At 42.4% G+C, this 16,153-nt stretch overlaps 2 protein-coding genes across 2 annotated transcripts in view; one reads left to right on the forward strand and one right to left on the reverse strand.

Annotated features, from left to right (window-relative positions):
• Nucleotides 1–10,477, forward strand: part of rhobtb3 (Rho related BTB domain containing 3) — a 26,513-nt gene extending 16,036 nt beyond the window's left edge. Inside the window, exons 9-13 of the mRNA XM_035152573.2 lie at nucleotides 289–394; nucleotides 1,666–1,839; nucleotides 5,631–5,797; nucleotides 6,007–6,103; nucleotides 7,323–10,477. Coding sequence (XP_035008464.1) covers nucleotides 289–394; nucleotides 1,666–1,839; nucleotides 5,631–5,797; nucleotides 6,007–6,103; nucleotides 7,323–7,441 — 663 coding nt within the window. The 3' untranslated portion in view covers nucleotides 7,442–10,477. The remainder of the gene's footprint in view (nucleotides 1–288; nucleotides 395–1,665; nucleotides 1,840–5,630; nucleotides 5,798–6,006; nucleotides 6,104–7,322) is intronic.
• Nucleotides 6,998–13,315, reverse strand: glrx (glutaredoxin (thioltransferase)). Its single transcript, XM_035152572.2, has 3 exons — nucleotides 13,020–13,315; nucleotides 11,797–11,929; nucleotides 6,998–7,465 (listed from the first exon to the last, which is right to left on the reverse strand). Exons 1-2 carry the CDS (start codon nucleotides 13,224–13,226, stop codon nucleotides 11,816–11,818), a joined length of 321 nt encoding a protein of 106 aa, XP_035008463.1. The 5' UTR covers nucleotides 13,227–13,315; the 3' UTR covers nucleotides 6,998–7,465; nucleotides 11,797–11,815.
• Between the last annotated feature and the right edge of the window lie 2,838 nt (nucleotides 13,316–16,153).

The following is a 16,153-nucleotide window of genomic DNA, read 5'->3' on the forward strand; positions in this document are numbered from 1 at the left end:
CAAGTATGTTTTGGTAGCACTAAGCAAGACTGGCAGAGAAGCCATTTGTATTCCACAGGCAAGGTGGGAGAGATGCACTGAATTGTAATTGGGCTCGTAACTAGTACCTGACATCCAGCAGAGGAATGTTAACTCTGTCCGTTTCTTTTTGGCTGCCTCTACACTGTTTTGTGTGTGCGTGTGTGTGTGTGTGTGTGTGTGTGCGTGTGTGTGTGTGTGTGTGTGTGTGTGTGTGTGTGTGTGTGTGTGTGTGTGTGTGTGTGTGTGTGTGTGTGTGTGTGTGAGCAGGGCCCCAGGGATACCCCGAGCGCGCGGGCAGCTCAGCTCGGCCCCCAGACGCTCGTCAACCTCTTCAATTCTCCTCTCTACTCAGATGTCATCTTCATGGTGCAAGGTGGGGGGGTCATGTTGATCTATTAGACGCACACACACCCTGACAAATACATGCACCGTCACACAGCGGAGGAAGGTCACACTTCAGTGGCTGTGATTGAATCGTGATCTCAGTCCCGGGCGTGGTCAACCACTTGGAGACAAATTAGGATATAAAAAGCGACGGGCGGCCTTCTCTACCTGTCGAGCTTCATTTCAGCCAAAAGCTTTCACGAGCTGCACTGTTCTATTAAAGAATCAGACAGAGAAATACAGACATAATGACCACACGCCTCCGCTAATCAATATTTATCTCATAAAAAGTGCAGTGAGCTTGAACTTGTCCTTGCACCTCAGAGCTGAGAGTTCAGCTCCTGGAGGTTAGAGTCAATTTCTACTAGAATATTTTGTGAATTTTACCGTAATAACCTGCTGACGGAGTGAGATGAGAGCTGTCAGGGGCTGTTAATGGCATTTAGTGAAAGTGGACCAGGATTTACATGTCTCAGATTTCTTGTGAAGTTAACTAGTTAATTTAGGTTCAGGAGCAGGGCCACACCTCAGCCACACCTCTAGTCACCTGTGGAGCCGACACATACCCAATCAACCCATCACACTCTGCTTGTTTCAGATTCTTTGACCCACCCTTTCCCTTCCCTGGGAAAAGAGAAAAAGAAGAAAAGGGTCAAACTTACCCTCATCCCTCCATTCTTCTCCCTTACTCCCTACCCTTTCCTTCATCCTTACCCTCATCCCTACACTCATCCCTATGCATTCCATCATCCTTCTTCCTTCATCCTTTCACCCCTCATCCCTATCCTCATCCATTCATCCTCCTTCTCTCATCCATACACTTTTCTTTATCCTTACCCTCATCCCTTCATCCCACATCCCTACCCACGTGCATTCATCCTTCTTCTCTCTTCCCAACCAACATCCCTATATAGATCTAGTTTGGTGTATATCTCTTGCATGTCTAGTTCTAGGTACTGCCTGGGGGCCTTGGTGCGTCCTCCCAGACCAGCCTATGAGACATCCTTCACCTCGACCCCTTCTCTCAATGTCCATTCATTTTTCCTCAATATCTAATATATACATTTTCATTCACATATTGTCGGGGCGTGGTGGAGATCATTTTATCCCTTATAACAAGCCAAAGTCAATTATGGTCTCTATACTAATGTGATTGTCCAAATTAACCGAAGATGCACAATCTGTTACTAATATATTGGTTATGAATCTTTTATACTTTTTAGCATCACACTAAGCCTACCTGTTTATTTTGTGTCCCAGGGAGCGTGTTGCCGGCCCACCGGGCAGTGCTGGTGGCGCGCTGCGATGTCATGGCGGCAATGTTTAGTGGAAAGTACGCAGAGGCCCGGAGCCGAGTGGTGCCCATCCACGGAGTCTCCTCAGATACCTTCCTCTCCTTCCTGGAGTACCTCTACACTGACTCCTGCTGTCCTTGTGAGTTTACTGCACACACTCCAGGTGTTTAACTATATTCTTACTACAATAAGAGTGGTGCTAATTATAGTGACAGCAGGGGCCTCTCCTCTTTTTTATCTTGTGGATTAATTAAACTGTGGTGGATTTTGTACGGTGTTGAGATAGATTGCTCTCAGTGTGTTTTCCATTCATCTGGTGATAACTACATCCTCAGGGTGTTGCTGTAAATATAAATATGTTTGCTTAGATAAGAATGACTTGAAAAGGGGAAAAGAAAGTCTCTGACCAACAGTGTCAGCCATTTATAGAAGGACAGTGGACCTCTGATATAACTGTACAGAACCATGGAGATAAGCACAAATCTCAAATGAAAAGAATCAGTTTTTCTATAGGCCGCCGCTAAACACAAAACACTGCTTAAAGCAAAAGCCTGTTAACCATCTGTGTGAGTGCAACACGCTGGCAGTGTCGGTCTCAGGAGGCGTACGTGAGAACTGCATTAAGCTAAAAATTAAATTAGCTTTTGAGATGACAAAAGCAACCGGTGGCATCACTGCCTCATGTGCTGTTTTGATGCTGCCAAATCACGACCCCAGACACATCCTTGTTGGTGTTGTTTTCCTCTGTTGTCACTATCTGGCACATTGTGCACTGCCTTTTCAAAGTAATTAGTGCTGATAAATCTCTGACGGCAGTGAGCTGCAGTCAAATGAGGACAATTTGAGGAGCTGCTACAACATTAAAATTGTATTAGGGAATTTCCTATCATGTGCAAGCTGCACTGATACTGTTGATCCCACTGAGAATCAACGCCCTGCGTGCAGCTCTGAGCAGCTTTCAGCCGAACCCATAAATTAAAAACTAACCATATGATGGGGTCCAACTTAAAGAGGAACATTTAGAAATATAGTTTGAGGAGTTTGTTAAATCAAACCTGAAACATCAGTTAATATTGATCAGGTGGCCAGAAGGAATCCAATGTTAAAGTTCTCTGTATCTGCGTCATGAGTGAGTGGGGAGTTACTAATTAACATATTGGCCAAAACAACTGGATAAGCTGATATATCAAATCATGCTGTATATATTTTTAATGATATGCCCCCTAGTGGTTAAAGTTTACTAAATGCAGCATTGAATGGCAAGGCTTTGCAGTGTTGTCTGAGAAGACTGCGTGCCGAGTGTGTGTGTGTGTGCGAGTGTGTGTGTGTGAGCGTGTGTGTGTGTTTTCGAGTGTGTTATATTGCTCATTTTGCAGGGACCTAAATCTGTTGACACAGTCACATTATGGGGACTTGTCTTCCTTATGGGGATCAAAAACAATTTCCCATAATGTAAATCATAAAATTTTAAGGTGAGGACCTGTTTGAAGGTTAGGTTTAGGTTAGAGTTAGGTTAAGGTTAACGTTTAATATTAAAGTTAAGATTTGGGTTAGGTTAAGGTTCATGTTAGGGTTAGAGTTAGGTTAATATTAAGGTTAAGATTTGGGTTAGGTTAAGGTTCATGTTAGGGTTGGAGTTAGGTTAAGGGTTAGGAAAGAAGTAAATATGGTTAATCCTCAAGAAGGAAAGTGTCAGTCAATGTAATGTCCTCTGAAGTCATGGAGACAGGACTGATGGTGTGTGTGTGTGTGAGTTTGTGTGTGTCTGTGTGTGTGTGTGTGTGTGTGTGTGTGTGTGTGTGTGTGCGTACTTTAATGACAACCATGGTGACATCACAGCTGGACTCCCTCTTAGTAAAAGCTTCACAACAACAGATGATGACACATTCAAAAAACACAAAAGGCTGTGTGTTATGTTCCTTCGTTTGAATACTAGATAATAAAAAGCTTAAACTTTTAGTCACAGAATGATGACATTAATTATAACACTTACTGTCATCTTGATTTCCAGTACTGTTACACAATGCAGCGGCTGGATTGACAATGTAAAACTTTCACATTGTGGAACAATCACATTGTGAATAAGTAGCTGACAATCCCATACTTCTGCAGCACGAGATGTTTTAATGGAAAACAAGCAACCCCTAAGACCCGGCTCAGGTACGAGGAGGGTAAACAAGCTGTTTCCCAGAGATACGGCTTCAGGTTGAGCCATGGAAACAGGAAATTAAAGCCATGAAGCGGCTGCAGCCTCTGGAGCCGCTGCACTGTTACGTAAGAGCTCAGCGCTCAAGGTCAAAGCAAGGTAACTCCACCAGCAGCGACGAGAACGACCGGCGTGAAATCAAAGCAGGGGCGCGATCAGAGCCTTTTCATTCAGATCAATAATGTATTACGTAGAATCCGTTATTAATGCTGATTAAAATGTTTTGGCTGATTTGTGCAGTGAAGCAGAACGAACCCTGTGTAATGGATGCCGCTCAGCTGACGGTGCAGCAGCCTGTCAGAGCCGCATGCAGAGAGTCAGTAAGGATGGGGGAGGCAGGGAGGGAGGTTGACGGCGGCGTTTGACTCACATTAATGTCAGGAAACAGGTTACATCAGGGGTAATTTGATTTGACGTGCCGGCATTACATAAGAGGATTGGCACCACTTGTTTGACATTTGCATTTATGCATTTAGGGATGTAATTTGACAGCGTGAAAAGAGCAATGAGAAAATGTATCAATTTGTTTTATAAAGTGGGATTTGACAAGTGAGGTCTATTCAGAAACACACAGCTGAGATTTGGTCCATGGAGTTGGAAGAGATTTCCATGAAATCTGGTGCACAAAGGATGTACTGTCGACTGCACTAATTGTAATATGACGAGAAAAGCGAGGTGGATTACGTACATGGTGTTTGTAAACACTACATGAGGCTGTAGCTGAGCCAGATTTTGCACTTTGGTTCATATGTACATGTGGCTTCATTTTCTTCATTTAACGCTGCATTCATTGATTTTCTTGGCCACATGGGAGCAGCAGAACAAGCTGAAGATTGATTAGTGACACATTCTCACTTCATATAGCTCCATACAGTTATTTGCAAATGTGTTAGTAAACAATTAAAAACATATCCAGCAATTACATTCATTTGAATTCATGTTTATATGTTAAATGAGTCCAGTATTAACTCCTTAAGCCCTGTAAGCTTTAAGTTTAGTTTCCATAAATACCTTCTAAATGCTCTATGTTCACCAGCTAGTTGCTAACATTGTCACGATATGTACACTTTGTTTATGTATATTTATAAAACCAGGTTACTGCTGCGACTGATGAGTGTTTGTGGACAGGAAAACCAAAACAATGTGCTGAACGATGCTAAAATGCTCTCTGGAGATGAGGCGTATTGTCGGGTGACAGTTACTTTTTACACGACAGACACATGATCATTTTATCTCATGTTAATTTTCATTTATTTCATTGAATGTATTATTTAACATGTTTTTGTTGTGATATCACTTCTTGTGTTTCATAAAGTCGTATATTATGCAATTTAACAAACTTTAAGTATTTTGTCAAAGTTACGTTTAAGACTGCTAAGAGTTTATTAACTGATGTCTTTGTAACTTGTTAAGCATTCTCAAATATTGAGAGAGTAAGTATGAGAAATAGACACACAAAATACTTTTGTTATCTGGTTGTTTTTAAACTTTCGGTGTTAGTCTGTTCCGATTTGACTTTTGAAACAATAAACATAAAAACTCTTCAACTTCAGGCGATGCTTTTAAACCTCTAATTTATTCCAGAGGCGTTCGTGTTTTTAAATAGGTCTTCATCTACAGCACACTGTAGATCTACAGTTTACAGTTTTATAACATCTACAGTTTTATAACAATGTAAGTGCTTATATCAGCTGTGTATCTTGTGTGTTTGTTTGTGTGTCCAGCCAGTGTGATGCAGGCCATGGCCGTGCTGGTCTGTGCCGAGATGTACCAGGTGAAACGTCTGCAGCACCTGTGTGAGGTGTGTGTGTGCGCGTACCTTCAGAGCATGCCCAGTAGAGAGCTGGCTTCCACAGGTATCAGCGTGGTGCGACTACTCCGCAGAGCAAAGGTCAGTGAAATGGTTCGTATACGAGGGGAAAATAAGGAACAAGAGCAGAACTGATGACTGCCTCAATAAAATATGAGTGTAATCTCCTTCACCCAACAAAATGCAGATGATTCTCTTGGAAGAAATCTACCTTTGGTTGAAGAATTGCTCCATGCAGTGTTTTTGTGAGAATAACTGTTATTCACCATGTTGTTTCTATTGACCCCCAGTGCCACAACGCAGAGCAGCTGTACGTCTGGCTCCTGCACTTCATCGCCAACAACTACCTGATCTTCAGTCACAAACCTGACTTCCTGGAGCTCTCAGGTCAGTGCGAGAGCTTTCTAATAACATGTCCGACAATTGAAACCAAGCCTGTTAAGTGATGATTATGAAAATTGAAATTGCTGCATTGACGGACAGCTTAATGTGATTGCTCATTTACACGTTTATTCTTCATTTTTACAAATGAGAAGCGTCAGAATTATTACTTGTATATAATAAGAACGAATGTCATTGATATCATATGATAAATGTTCGGTTAATCTTAACAAGCTGTAATTTTTGTCTCTAATGTAATTGGTTGGAAAACGTATTCATGACGTTACGTGAGGAATAATTGTCTGGTCAATATAAGCTTTAGATTGTCTCTCTCCTTTGACTGATCAGCTCCAAAACCTGATCTCTGGAGATACCCCTCCCAACTAATAATCACAGTTTAATTAAAATCCGTTCATGCATTGTGGAGTTAGGAGACACACACGCCCACACACATCAAAACGATATCCTGCCTCCGGCTATGCTGCGCAGAGTTATAATTAAGTGAGAACGCCTCCAGGCTTTTTAACACAGTATGTGCAGGTCAGGCTGCATCTGTCTGATAAACGCTGTGAATGCCTCGTTTTCTGTCAAATGGCCAACAGCGGACAAAATACATGAGGTGCAAGGTTTCCACTAATAAATTATATAACAGAATGAACATCGTCACTTTAGAATCCAACATGGTCGCACTCATCCTGTGTAAACCTGTGTTTCACGCATTAGCAGATTTGTGAGCCGTCAGCCTTTTTACACTAAAGCCTTCTTATTGTCCTTATGTGGATTACTTGTTACTAAGTTAACGCTTGAGTTCTGTTGGCCTCCTAGTTATTTTAGTCCTGTGTGTTAAACTGACCACATAAAAGCAGCTAAAGACGGAAAAATGACCAACGGCAACATTGCTCTGGTTTGTAGCAGTAGCACTTTTTATTGACATCAAAGACACGAGACTTATTTCAGATCATTGGACGGGTACTGGAGGGCACAGGCGAAGTCAAAGGTCAGGACAAAGAGACAGCACATGATGGGTCACTGTTGGTCTTCTGTGGCTTCTTGGTGTAAACAAATATCTCAGTCAGACATGTCAGACGAGTTCATGGCAACAATCCAGGGAGCTGTTACTGGATGTGGGTTTGTGTGTTTGTGCCGAGTGGAGTAAATCGGGCTGTAATGATTTTTCCACAGTTGCGTATGCAGTGGATTATTGATCAGTGATTGTGTGTTCCAGATGAGGAGCGGGAGCAGGTAGAGAGGCTACGCTGGCCGTCCAGAGGCTACCTGCAGGAGCTCAGCGAGTACCAGCAGCGGCGGCGCAAACTACGCAAGTCCCGCTGCATAGTCATGTGACCCCAGCACGCGGATTCCAGTGGCCTGTTGAGAAAAGCAAAGTTGGGGAATCAAAGGAGAAAATAATGAACTGCTCGTCAAAATGTGGGGGAAACAGTAGGAACAATGTGTGTGCTGCTGGATGAAGGGCTGACTCTGGGCGAGGAACATGTCACGAGACTCCTTAACCAATCGGACAGCGTCGTATGTACAGTGTGTCGAGCAGTGACGTGCACCGCTGCGACATGCCTCTCCTCCCCTGAAGGAATGTGTGTGTCCTTTGCATAGTGACTATTCCATTGAGGGCAATAAGAAATGACTGATCCTTTAAAGCCAATGTGAATTTAAAATGACTGTCTGGTCACTGGCCAGTGGCTCCGTGAGTGAAAGATCATTTTATTTCTATTGGCTGCTGCAAAATGGAGGATTTCTGAAGACAAACACCGACACAAAATGGCTCCATTACAAGTACAAATGTACTGAATCCAACCACCACACATGAGCTCACACAGCCGCCCGGGATCCCGTGTGGACGTCAGTAACAGGTTGAATGAATTCGACACACGCCGGACTGTTCCGTCTTGAAATGAACCCACGAAGACCCACAATGCATCTGTGTCCTGTTGGATCTCAAGAATGTGAACATCTGCAGCATTTCATCCGGAGCTGAAATAACTCGTGAGCCGCTAACTTCTCAGCGAGTTATTTCATGTGAGCGGTGACCTACATTAACACAGGGAGCAGCAACTGGTAACGCTGCTGCTCGCACAGTCAAACTCATTTTCATCTGTAATGTAACAAGGCTGCAGTTAAGCAGACGAGCAGGACCAATTTAATTATAATTCTTTTATTAGATTCCTTCAGATCTATAGCAAGACATCAGTGAGCGCCTCAGAGTCAGACTGATGTTATTACAGCGTGCGGTGGAATACGTTCTGCCCCGAGTCTTGTGTCAAACGAGGCCATTTCACCTTCATTGAGAAATGACTGGAGAATTAAACTCCGACATTGAACTGCGCACATTTCCTCTGCAGGTTAATGTGAAATCACGTAGAAACTACTCCTTATATATCTGCAATAACAAATAATAAAAAGATCCGTCTGTGGCACAAACAGGCTAAAGCCTTTTGGAGCATTTACTTGTACAGATTTAGGACAAACAACCATATCATGAAGAGGGATGATTGTAATCAGTCAACTCTGATTAAATGCTGCTACCCTCACTAGACAGCACCAGAAATACTAGTCCGTTAAATTAATTATTACCTCCGCCAAGGAGGTTATGATTTCACTAGAGATGCTCTGATACCAGCATTGAAAACGCCTCTGATCCGGCAGCGGCAAGTAGATAAATCTACATTTGATCCATTACCATGTTTTTAAAGCATATTAGTTTCATCCAGATAAAACTGCAATTCTGTTTTCCTGGAAATCCCTTCTTCTTCACCACTCCAAGCAAGGCCCACAAGTAAAATGAAGACGAGTTTTAAGGGGTGGCACCAGTGATGCCATTTACAACACTTGATGATGATGATAGCAACCATCACTTCCATACGGGGTTAGTAGCATACAGCGGTTTTAGTTTTTGAAATACACTGGTATCAGATCTGCACTCGGTATCTGAATCGGTTTCTTAAAGAAAAATGGTATCGGAACATCTCTTGTTTTACTCTGTATCTCTTGGTTGCTTTATTTATTAGCAGGATTACACAAAAACTACTGAACTAATTTCCACCAAACTCGTGGGAGGGATGGAGCTGAGCCTTGGTCTGAGAAGAACCCTTTACATTTTGTTGCAGATGTGGATTAAGATCCAGCATTCAGGATTTTATTTTACATGTCATGTGTAGGATTGTTCAGATGTGGGGGAGGTATGTGCTCTACTGAGTGCCATTAGAATTTATACAGTACTCATGTACAACAGCATCTAACTGTTGAGTGTAAGATGCTAAGCAGCCGCCTGCTGCCTGCCACTGGAAAGCGCTGCGGCTCCCAGCAGACAGCAGGCCCACCGTCCCCACGCTCATGCCTGGATGTTGTAAGCCAGCACTGGGCACAGTGGGACAGGCGACATCTTGTTAAACCAACATGGTTTAGCAGCATCTTCATCTAGACAGTAAAAACAAAGTTGTGTGGTTGCTGTGACAGAATAAACTGGAAGGGATGCATAACTACATTCAGCACAGACGCGTGCACGTTAGCCTGCGAGGTGAAAAGGCTGCTGGTGTTGGCAACGCTAACGTTAGCCACATTCGGCAAACTAATATGAAGTCCGTACATGCTGTGATCCAGATTAAATCGTGTTCAATTTCCACTGTTTTCTGATTTTTTTTATTGAATGTCCCTAATCATGAACATAAGTTGGTACAATAAAGCCAAAATGCCTCTGGGTGTATTCGCAATATTTCTTTGATCCTTTTGATTTTGAGAGGTTGTTTTGAATCATAATGAGATTATGATTTCTTGGTGCTGCAGTTATTTTTGTACGCTGTGCTGTATGTGGACATTTATGATTTGATTTTTTACATTTGGAGCAGACACAGTTGGGTCATACTACTTTACTGTCCAATGTTTCACTGACATTTACTTTAAAAGGATTGAGAAATATATAAAATTAAAAAAAACTGAGGTACAGAAGACAAAAGAACTTTATAGAAAAGCCAAAAAAGAGCAAATGGTACTAACAGGTCAAAAGTGACTTGCATCAGTATGAGTCAAACAACATGTAGATGTGTGTTTAACCAGTTCTTGCAGCACACTGTGTAAAGACCACAATCACTGTCTGATTCTGACATCGAAGAGGTTGCACCCTTAACCAGCCAGTGTGTATTTAACCTTAGTAACAACAAACTGCTGCAACACAACAGTGCAAGTGTCTAGTTTGAATGACAACCGAAAAGAAAAAAAAAAAGTCCCGGTCTACTGTGAGTAAGTAGCAGCTGAAACACTGGACTGTGAAAGTAGTGAATCCACACAGGAGGCTCCACTGAGCCAGTGTTGTACAGACTGTAGATAACCTGACGTCTGACTTTAAATAAAGACATGTTTTAGAATGAAGAGAGACTCCATGATTAACTGCTGTGTTGGTTGATTCGTGTACAGGTGCAGCCGGGTGTCCGTGTGTGTCCCTGTGCACTTTGACTACATTCAAAATCCACCTTTTTGTTACTGAACGTGCCTGAGGGCTTGGTCACACATGGGTGGATGTATCAGGGGCCAACCTTTTGAGAATAAAAATTTGGTGAACCTCAACCGGTGATATTCACCTCCCATTTGCAGAATGTGACCGGGCCCTTGGGGTGTTGAGCCACCTTGAGCCTCCACAACAAGCCTCAAGGCTCTTCAGCATAGATTCTTTGGTTGGGGGGGGGGGTGGGAATGTGATTACCTGCCTGGTTTGGACAACAATTTTCTAAAGAGAGATCCGGTTTGGTTGCCTTGGCTGGGCTGATTTTCTTACACTGTACATGTCTGGAATCAGCCATGCGTGTCAGGGAAAGGATAACAGACTCAGTGCAGCTTACATTAACTGCATCAGGCTCAGGTTGGGGAACAAGAAACAGAATGCCTGTCAGGTTTGGATCAGGCCCGGTTAGTTTTCTCTTGGATGGGTTCAGACAGGAAAATGCGGCCTGAGCTACAATCTAGTTTGGTGATTGTGGTGTTGACGATTGCATTTTAATTCTAGGATCAGCTGTATAGCATCATACCACCTTTGTCTTTCACACTGCATCAGAACAGGTCATCAACTCTTACTGTGACTCAATCAAAAAACATTACAGAGGTCCAAGTTGGACCCCGACCAATCACAGCTTTATGTCCTTAAAGACAGACGATTGTTAAGTTGCCATGGACCGACTTTACTGTTCCATCTGATAACACTGACGATGACCGTTGTACCTGGTCATAGTTGTGTTAAAGAGGACTTTGTTATGGTTGCAGAGGGTGACGTCACACCCCCGACACACCCTGTCAGGAAGCATCTGTGTCTCTCTGCCTGTTTATTCAGGTGTTTCATTTGTCGACTGACTGTACATTTCCATCAGGATGTGGTGCAGTGAGGGCTCAGAGCTGATCTTACTCCGGTTTTTACTAGAGTAATTACATCTCACCTCTCTGATCATCACCTGAGGCATCTTATTCCCTATTGTTTATTTATTCCTTCACTAATGAGAGCCTACTGCTACTAATTTACGCACTTGATGACTTGCTCTGGGTCTTCAGAGAGGCGACACCTTCCTCCCTACCTTGCCTGCTGTTACAAACTACATTATACGAGTGAGTGAGTGAGTGAGTGAGTGAGTGAGTGAGTGTGTGTGTGTGTGTGTCAAGATAAAAGAAAGATGCATCATGAGGGTCTGTGCAGTATCCTGTACCTGCAGGGCTTGGGGCAGGTCACTGCAGGGCTCCAATAGACTGCAGCATGACCTCCAGTTTACCATTCTTATCCAGCGCCGCCACGTCGCTGCCGCCTCCAATGCATTCCTCACCGATGAACACCCGAGGGACCTAGATTAAAAATCAATACGAGAAAAATAGCCGGTGAATATGCAATCACAGATTTTCAATGTCATGCACAGAGTCAGGCAATATGATGATACCACAATATTCAGGTAGCCCTGAAGTGCAAATCACAAAACACAACAGCAAATACATAAACACGACAAATAAGAAAACACAATATGAGACAAAAACATGCTTTGTCAGCGTTTCCTTCCTGTGGAAAAGTCGGACAGTGCATCCGCCCAACCAGTGAAGAACTTTGTCAGTAGCAGGTAACATTTTCTGTGAGTTAATAGTGATTTTTTGTAAATTTTGATGTGTTTTGTGATACATTGTCGTGTTTTTTTAGTAGCCATTTTGTTTTGTCGTTGTCATGTTTTGTATTGTCGTCATAGTGATTTGCTATTGTGAGTTGCACTTCAGGGCCATCATACAACATGCATTCGTCTACTATCACAGATTTTCCCACCCTGTTCAAACCACAGTAACCTTCCCTTTAACTGGGTGTTTTAATTCAATTGATGCTGCAAATGAATGGGCCAAACTTTTTTTACATTAATGTGACTAAGTATTTTTTGTCAGTATATGCTATCCAGAATAAGTATGAAAATAATCATCTGCCAGGATAAAAGACATTCATCCATATCACCCACTCCTGCACATATATTGTCAGACATTAATCATAACTTCACTCAGTTAGAGTTTTAAACCTTTGATCGTACACTCCTGGAGTTCAGTCACGAACTTTATGTTGCTTGATATAAAAGGCTGAGTCATGGGGGTGATGCTTGCGCAGTTCTTTTAGTGAAGACGCCCTGATTTCCTAACAGACTTTCATGGACAACTAATACAAAATATATATTCAGATTCTAACAGTGTTTTTCATCATAGCTAACACCCACATCATTGCGGAGGTGTTGCAGGTTATGTTTGGCCTTTGAGGTGAATGGAAAGAGTTTTAAATGACGTAATTTACAACAACAAAAACATGTTTCACTTTCGTTAGACAAACGAATGAAAACTCTTTTTTGTTTACACTGGTCAAACTGACTCTCTTCTATTGTTGTGTGATTTTAAAGTGAAGTGCAGTGTTTACCGTGCGGGCTCCGGTGAGCTCCAGGAAATAGTCCTGCATGCTGCCCATGTCGCTGCGGCCACTTATGTCAATGCACTCCAGATGTCCGGGTTTAAACTTGTATTTGGCCAACACGTCTTTGGCCATGATGCAGTAGGAGCACGTGGGCTTGATGAAGAGCACCACTTTGTCTCCTTTGATCTTAGTTTGCACAAACTGCTGCGCCATGTTCTGAGCTGGAGCCGCGTACACACACACACACACAGAGGAAAGATGCGTGGATGGGGGAGAAGAAAGCTGATCGCTCTGCCCTTTGTCAATTATGTTCATGAGGATGACGTCAGCCAGGCCACTTTCTTCTTAAAGGGGCACTACGCGCCACTGCGCGTACACACAAGCGCGTGCACAAACTGTGGATTTGTTTTTTTTAAGTGTCCAGTACTTGAAGTGATAAAGTAACACCACTGCAGCTCAGAATACAGGACAGGATCAACCATAGACTGTATCTAAAGATGGACGACCTGTCTCCACTTCCTCCCCCCCGATCCAGAAATAAAGCCAATCTCTGTGGCTGTGCCTGAAATCACTCACTAAGGAATATATAGGGAGTTTGCCATTTTGCTGTCCGAAAGTTTTGTTTCCCACAATGCATCGTGAAAGGTAGTGTACAACCAATGCTCCCTAACTGAGCAATATATAGCATCATGCATTGCGCTCGTGGAGACAAGAGGAGAGAGGGAGGCAGATACAGCCCCACCTGTCGTACAATTGTAAATAAGAGCAGCTCAAACGGCGTCAAACGTTTATTTCTACATTTTAATAAAGACGTTCAACGTGCTTTTTACCTAAAAGTATTAATACTAAATGTAAAATAAACATATACAATTTATTTTGGGGATTTTCCACTGGCCGGCGTTGTTGTTGTTGTAAGTCATGATCCTGTGACAATGACATAATTACCAGTGCAGAGAAGATATGCTGAGTTGTGTCCGAAAGCGTCCTTTTCTTCTGCCGATACATAAAAGTCACTATATAGTGAAGTAAGCGTTAATGAGTGAGTGTAATTCGAACACAGCCTGTGTCTCAATTCAGTGGCCATATCCTTCAGAGGCTTAAAGACATTGCATCACAGCAACTTGACTAGTCTGTCCCATTTAGATTTAATAGGTCCTTCAAATGTGGCCGGCAAATGAGTCCTTCTCCTCCTGAGCTACAAAGGATCCAACGTGTGGATCGTTCAACCTATGACGATGATAAAACTAACAATATAGCTATGTGGGTGGCTGAGCTGCAGTGCAAGTGCAGTGGCTCAAAGTAGCTAACAAAGCTACGACATCCTCTGCTGACCTGACCGTCTCATTTCAGTTCAGCCTCTTCGATTTACACTGTCCACAAAGGCCATGTAGACTGAGCCCTCCAAAGGGGGCAGCCCTTGAATTGGGACACAGCTAAAATAGCCATTTGCATTCGGAGCCAGAGTCTGCACAGTAGTAATCGGGGGATGGAGCCACACTAGTGAGGACCAGTCAATACACATGCTCGACCAATTTCAATTGATCAATTTCACATAATTTTGATCAAATAACTAATTAAAACTTAAGTTCCAAGAAAATGTGAACAATTGGACGTACATTGGACCTGAAATGTCCGAGACTATCTTTGAGAACATTTTATTTGATATGTACTTTTATTTTGTAGTTTGTCCATGTCCGATCCGCTAACATAGAGGATGCAGCATTTATGATCTATACTGCAGCCACATTGGCTTCACTTTTGGGGAACTGTCATGTTGTCTATGGGATTAATCTGTTAATGACACACGGGAAAATAATAAGCTGTTTAACCTGCATTACCCCCCTAACCTCCAAACCACATCCCTGCGCATTGTGCCTGTACCAGGAGCAGCAGGTCTCCATCATGAAGAGTTCTTACAACATACACTTTATGTTCCTTTATGTCAAAACAAAACAGTTCACCTCAGCTGAAATAATTCTACCTGAGCCCTGGTTTTCTGTCATGAAATTTGAGCCAAGCAGATTATGTGAGCACAAGCTCAAAAGTTAAAGGTCAGAAAACTAGATTTTGACACAGGGCCATGTACAAGACAGCTAAATCTAAAATTATAAGACACTTCATTTAGTTGATACTTTAGTGGTTCAAATGCTCCCTCCAGTTATCAACTAACAAAAGCAACTGATATGCAGTTGGTCTGGTGCTCCATGGCTGTGCACTGCTTTGCTCAATAGTTAATCCAGCACTGATACCAAGTTATTAGAATACTGATTAGACGGATCAATTTAATTGAATGAGAATTCCATTTCTTTGTAATTGTTAAATAAAAAGCATTCTACCACTGAGCAATGTTTCCATTATTTAGTTTCTTCATTGGACAGTCTTTCAGTTGTAAAGACTTGAGATACGACATAACTTTGAGACGTTTCTCACAGAGAAGGTCACAGAGCCAGAACCATCACCATCTTCTCCCTCATGATTGTTAACTCTGTTGGTGCTCAATAACTGTAAGAATCAAGATCAGCATAAGCTCCTGGTAAACTAACGACTGAGCCAAACGGTACATGAAAAAGCCCATAATGAATCCGTCTAGACTTATAAAAAAGTTCTGAGTACACAGTGTAATCTGTGGACACGAGCTGAATTGGATAAATGACCTTAGTCATGTCTGTTGACAGCCAGGGCCTGAGGGCCTGCTAATGTGACCAGTAGAGGGCTCCCAAGAGAGCTTGAAATGTTTTTAATTTATTCTGCCAATGGTTGTCATGCAAAAACACATTATATATATATGGTTAGTTTATACAACTGGTTCAAGCAATCCCTGCTGCCTCTGTGAGATCAATGCAGTTGTAACTTGTGTTTTTGGCCCTGATGACAGGTGGTGTTAAAACTCCATTCTACGTTTTATACTGTTTTTATTGTAAGGTTTAATATGAAACTCCTCTGCATTAAAATGTCTAAAAATAACTAGACTCAAATTATTTATGTATACATTATATATTTTTCCAGAGTTATGTAATTACACCATGCAAAATGTTTTTTCCGGAAATTTTAAACCAGGATAATATGCCACCTCGGAGCTTGGGCCTCAGAATGACGTCACACCCGAATAACCCAAGCTGATGGCGCTCCAGTTGCACAGG

The sequence above is a fragment of the Hippoglossus stenolepis genome, chromosome 3 (assembly GCF_022539355.2).
Source record: "Hippoglossus stenolepis isolate QCI-W04-F060 chromosome 3, HSTE1.2, whole genome shotgun sequence".
Taxonomy (NCBI): Eukaryota; Metazoa; Chordata; class Actinopteri; order Pleuronectiformes; family Pleuronectidae; genus Hippoglossus; species Hippoglossus stenolepis.

Coding starts and splice junctions, on each gene's coding strand:
- glrx (XM_035152572.2), bottom strand. CDS start 13,226: ATGGCGCAGCAGTTTGTGCAAACTAAGATCAAAGGAGACAAAGTGGTG. Junction 11,930..13,019: donor AGCTCACCGGAGCCCGCACG/GTAAACACTGCA, acceptor TTTTTAATCTAG/GTCCCTCGGGTGTTCATCGG.